Source organism: Pyxicephalus adspersus, chromosome 12 (genome assembly GCF_032062135.1).
Source record: "Pyxicephalus adspersus chromosome 12, UCB_Pads_2.0, whole genome shotgun sequence".
NCBI classification, from domain to species: Eukaryota; Metazoa; Chordata; class Amphibia; order Anura; family Pyxicephalidae; genus Pyxicephalus; species Pyxicephalus adspersus.
Genome location: NC_092869.1, coordinates 48,794,960 through 48,800,697, shown reverse-complemented (window position 1 = coordinate 48,800,697; position 5,738 = coordinate 48,794,960). Strand labels below are relative to the sequence as shown.

General features: G+C 45.3%; 1 protein-coding gene across 2 annotated transcripts in view; it reads left to right on the top strand.

The window, feature by feature from the left end:
* The window catches only part of SAMD4A (sterile alpha motif domain containing 4A), a 54,873-nt gene that overhangs the window by 23,126 nt on the left and 26,009 nt on the right, over positions 1–5,738 (top strand). For both annotated transcript variants that reach the window (XM_072427530.1, XM_072427529.1), the window contains exon 2: positions 3,603–4,121. In XM_072427530.1, the coding sequence (XP_072283631.1) occupies positions 3,603–4,121 (519 nt within the window). The remainder of the gene's footprint in view (positions 1–3,602; positions 4,122–5,738) is intronic.

Genomic DNA, 5,738 nt, shown 5'->3' with positions numbered 1-5,738 from the left:
GTCTGCAGTCTCTGACCGTCTCCTGTACCACGTCTGCAGTCTCTGACCCTCTCCTGTACCACGTCTGCAGTCTCTGACCTTCTCTTTCCTCTCTCTGACCATCCGATGGAATAACTGTGTATAAAATGTTTGCAATGGCTGATGGAGGCCTTGTCTCCCGGGGTCTCTGACCCCCGGTGTCTCTGACCCCCGGTGTCTCAGCAGTACCCTGGCTGGTGGTGGGGTGACATGATGAAATAGTTTTTCATGGTTTCAGTGATCCCATAATCTCTGCACACTGATTACTGAGAGCTGTGTGTCCTCTGCCGGCCCCAAGGTACAGCAAATATTGTGCATTATCGGGGCCAGTGCTTGTGCTGCACCCCCTCACTGCCCCCTGTGCCAATGTTGCCAGCCTGCCGCCCCCTGGAGCGAGGTCTCTGTTACTGGATGAGGAAAGCGTTTGCAGCGCCTGTTTTAGTAAGCGTATGATATGGGCCTTCCAAAAATAATCTTGTGTGCAGGATGAAGTCCAAAGATTGGGCGGAGAGGAATGCGGGGCCCTCACTGACCGACATGCGGAGCAGTAATAGGCAGCATTCATTATACAGCACGGATGTGAAGACTTAACCTGTTCAGTGCTTCAAATAGCATCAAACCTAAAGCTGAACTCCAAGAAAATACCCCAACTCAATGCTGACATTAAAAAAAGATGTCTGCAAACCTGGAATGGATTTCTTCATTTGCTAACAAAGGTTTTGAATCTGGGACCAGATCCATTCCAGGTTTGCTGGATCACCCAGCTTCACTGATGAAAGTGTATCTTCTCCAGCCTTGGGGGTCTTTCATAAATCAGGCCCATGGACTCCACAAGACCTCTGAAAGTCTCCCAGGGTATGAGGTCCTTAAAGTGACACTGCCTCGGCCATAGTGCAGCCCACTTCCATCTCTATCCCAGGTAAACAACGCACCTGGCCCACCACAGGATCCAAAGGAATACCTCTCCCCTTGCCCTATGCTCCAGTTATGATGCTCACATGCCCCATGATGGGCACTTGGACTGGTAGAAAGCCTTTCTTTCATGGCAACCTCTTTCATTCCTTTCCATCTAGCATAGCCCATACAAAGGAAAGAAGCTAAAGTATTACACCAGACCATTCGAGGGCAAGCGGGGAGCAGGGAGGGTCACAGATGGTGGAGCACTCGTCTCCAATACGTGGCACAGGGTGACAATACGGAACAATCCAGAGACCATTGTCACCCGGTTATAAGATATAAAGGTAAGTATATGTTGCTGTGGATATCTTCATTAAAGTGAACCTGTTGCTCCGCCCGATATTACTATTACAGGGCAGCCAAGAGATCCAAGAATCCCTTTCAGATTGAACCTTTTTCTGCAGAATAGATGAACTCATCCTCAATGGCAATCATTCATTTGTGTCTATAAAAAAAAATAGAGCCGGGCTCGCCAATTGGGTTTGGTAAGCAGCCGATGGAATCCCGTGTCCATCCCTTGTGTACTCTCTGCACTCCCATATTAAACGGACCATGCCTAAGACCGGCCTTGTTCTTCACGGGTGACTCACTGAGGTTTTCCTGTGAATGTCACTCAGTTTTGTCTATTTTTCCTTGTTTTTGTTGTCGTCTGTGGCTGCTTTCCCATCCTGCTCTTACCAGAAAAACACCGGGGAGCTGGAAGCATATTTTGTTTCCTTCAAATAGCTAGCTGGGTTTGCATTGGCAGGTAAAAGAAGTATTCTGCAGTGAATGGGCCTTCTATTCAGCCGGACAGCCAAAGCCAATGGCAGAATCTGATTTCCAATCTGTTTGCTGCGTCTGTTCCTCGCTAAATTGGGAGCGCTTGTGATTTGGAGATAGTGGTACGCATTTCGCTCCTCAAAGGCTGGATGTGTGAATGTAAAGAATGCCCATTGATGATGAGACTGTAACATTGTAAATAAATGTCACCTTGTTACTATATAGCAAGCTGGGAAGCTGCAGGGGGCTGATAGGAACAGGAATTCTCTGCTGCCCATTGCAGGCACTTTAGTTCATGGACCGAGGTCATTATGGGCATTGGTCTGCACACATCTAAGGCTATGCCAGGCTAGAAACAACAGCTTGCATGTTTCCTTCATAACAGGTTCTCTTTTTATGCTGATCAGTGTTTAAGAAAGACATGGGTAGAAATAAAGCTTTTCCTTGCTGGATCGTACGTTCCCTCGTGTATATCGGTTACATTGCCATCTGTCCGCTCGAGCTCTCGCTGTAGCCAACATTGTGGGTGTTCGCTTGACATGTTGTATTTGTTCAGAACATCAATATTTATCTCAGGAAACTTCTGTTGTGATCAGACACATTTTATGATTTTGCTTCTTAACCACTGACTTAGCGCATGCGTGGCTTGTTCCCCGAGCTGGCTCTCTTGGTAATGGTTTTCTAAAAACATTACGTTGGAATTTAAAAAGAAAGGGTGAATCCATTGACAAACATTTGTTAGGTAGAGCTTGGTGTGTGGAGACAAGCCATGGAATATTATATATCTAGGATACTCCATTGATAAGATTTTCCTGATGGTATTCCTGGATCTGGTTCTGTTCACCTGGGAGTTTTAAATGTTCAGACTGTTTTGTTCTTAATATGAACCCAATAGGGTTGGTGCACACCTAGGCAGGGCACAGGGATTAGTGCAGTCCCTAATAAATGGCGCAGCACATGCACAGATCTGGGAACTTGGTGCAGGGATGGTTGGAACCCCTCATAATGCGTGTACAGACCCCGGAACCCGGCGTGGTGATGGTGGGAGGCTATTGTATTTGAAATCTGCCCCTTACATATGTCAAACATTATGCATACCTGGCAATTGTGACGTATATGTGCTTGTTGGACTTCCAATTCCAAAACCGTTAATATGAAGTTGGTTTCTCTTTGTGACTTTACCAGCTTCCACTCTTCTGGCCGGGATTTTTGCCAGAGCCTGATCTGTGGCAACGTGCACCTATTCAGACCTGAATAGTAAGTAAGTTCCCCCACACCAGTCAAGCTGTGTCTTTATGGAGCTGGTTTATACTTGGGGACATAGTCATGCTAAGAAGAAGACAATTGTCTAAAATGTCTTTGTATTGTAATGTTTGGTAGTGGAGATTCCTTAGTTGTGTTTGTTGTTTTATGAAAATGGGAAATACAATGTCCTAAAAGATCCCATGTAATGGTTTGGAGACCACAAACCTCTGGCCATCTAAAGGTATCACCTGGCAGATTTTGTTTTAGGTGGCGGCCATAAACGTTACTATGGCATGCTGTGGGAGATGGCAAGGAGCAGTGGGTTTGTTTGGGAGTATCTTGTGTCACAGTCAATGGATTCCCAGATCACTAACAGAAGTAGGGTTTGGTAAATTGCACCTAATCCAATGTCAACCAATGTGAATACCTAAAGCCTTGAGGCCAGTGAAGAATACCAAGAGTCCCACAATCATTAATCTCTTCTTTTCCTGAAATGTTGAACTTTTTTTTTTTCAAAGGACTGCTAATGCTATCCATAGATATCTATGATTTTGTGAAGTTTATTTATATGTTCTGTTGCTGTTTCCTTGTCACTTAGGCTTTTTCATGTTTTCTTTCAGCAATCATTAACCAATGGCAGCAGGAATCCAAGGACACGGTGATCTCTCAGCTGCTCACCCACCTGCCTTTGCTGAAGCCTGGGAACATGGATGCCAAAGTGGAGTACATGAAGCTCTTGCCGAAGCTCCTGGCCCACTCCATAGAACACAACCAGCACATCGAGGAAAGCAGACAGTTGCTGTCCTACGCCTTGATCCACCCGGCCACGTCATTGGATGACCGCAGCGCGCTGGCCATGTGGCTCAACCACCTGGAGGACCGCACGTCAGGGAATTTCGGTACCCCGGGGCGGTGCCGCTCAGACTCGCTGGATTATGGGCAGATGCATTATTACCACCAAAGACAGAACTCGGACGATAAACTGAACGGCTGGCCGAACTCTCGTGACTCCGCAATCTGTGTCAGTTCTTCCAACTGGCAGGACAAAAGCATGGGCTGTGAGAATGGACATTTACCCCTCTACTCTTCCTCCTCCGTCCCCACCACCATCAACGCTATTGGAACAAACACAAGCACAAGTAAGTTGTTGGGGCGCTTTGTGATGTAGATTGTGTTGTGTTCATGTCTGTGTTTTTTGAACAATTGGACCGGCTCCTCTCTTGGTCATAAATCGCTTACTCTGATTTCACCGCATACTGTGAGTATATCACAATGTGCATTAGAAGCTGCAGCAGGCCAGATAGAACCCATTTAATTTTTTGACTATATTCAAAATCATTTCGTCTTTTCCCTCCCAGCCTGATATTCTTTGACCCTCCTGGATATCCGTTTTTAATCATGAAAGCTCAGCATCACATGGGTGTTACCTAGAATGTTCTGCATGGAAATGCAAAATGCTGACTTGGTCCTCCCCTGAAGAGCCCTCGGTCCTGGTGCAAGCACTGAGCAGTCTCTGGGAGGAGTTCTTCATATGGCAGTTCCTCATGGGTGGGTGTCTGTGTAGAGGAGTGGCCGTACCCAGGCATTTTGTTAGCTTGTTTATGGTGGGGATGGTAGGATCCAGGGAAGGCGATTTATAGGCAGAATAACGGTTATGTTTGTTTGTTTTGGAGTAAGGTTCAACCTTTGTCAGATCATTATTGGTGTCTGTGCACGCTCTCAGGGCAGGTTTCCCCCTTCTATTTGTCCCCGTTATCCATATTCACTGGGATACAAAATAAAAGTTTATCACATATTCTGTATTTGCTAGAATATTATGGAGGGGATCTTCCTGTACTGGTGACAACTGTCAGAGGAATTTTCTTTATTTGGAGAGATTTGCCATTACCTCCTGCTGTGTGTTTGGAATAGAAAGTGAAATTGCCCTAATGTAAGACAAAAAAAAAACTTTTGGCTTTAAATGTTTTGTTTGTTACCATTTGGCACTGTACAGGATACCACATAGATAAAACAATCTGCACTTCGGCCCCTGCTTGGGAAAATTCTTCTTTATTTGCCTGGTGTTTTTGCTAATTCTGTGGTTATATTAGCATTAGAGTATTTATAATCCCGTGACTTGGAACAAGTATGAAAATTGGGGATTTTGGCTTTACTCTGCCTTATCTAATCTGCAGCGCTTTAATAAATTAATCTCCAAGCATTGCAACTTAATGCATAAAAAGTGCAAATTCATATAGTGCTCTGTGTTCTTGTGATTGGGACATCTGGCAGACAGAATAGTCAGGGCTGTGACCTCCCTGTTCACTACTACAGAGCTTCATCACCAACATGCTGCCAGCCTGTAACTGGACAGGGAAGGAGTAAAAGCCCACTGATGATGTTATCTCTCTGCTCTCTCTTCTGTGGAAAGTATTGGTGCCTGGTTGTCTCCTTTATATCCAATGTGAATACGGCTTTTTTATCTGCCTTGAATTTACCGTTTAAAGCTGAACTACAAAAAATATTTTGCACCATTGCAGTCAGTCTCCACTTCCTGCAAAATGCAAAATTTAACTGGTAAAGGGAACAGTTCAAGATCAGTAAAACTTACTTTATCCCTGGGTCATGCAGTAGCTGAAGCATTTATTCACTGCACTAGACCAATCCCCTGCGAAATCTTCCCGGACAGTCTGACCGCTGACATCATCCCCTCCAGTACAAATCTATGAGCCTTCCACTATTTGGGATGACACCAAGGTCCCACCCACATCCAGTCT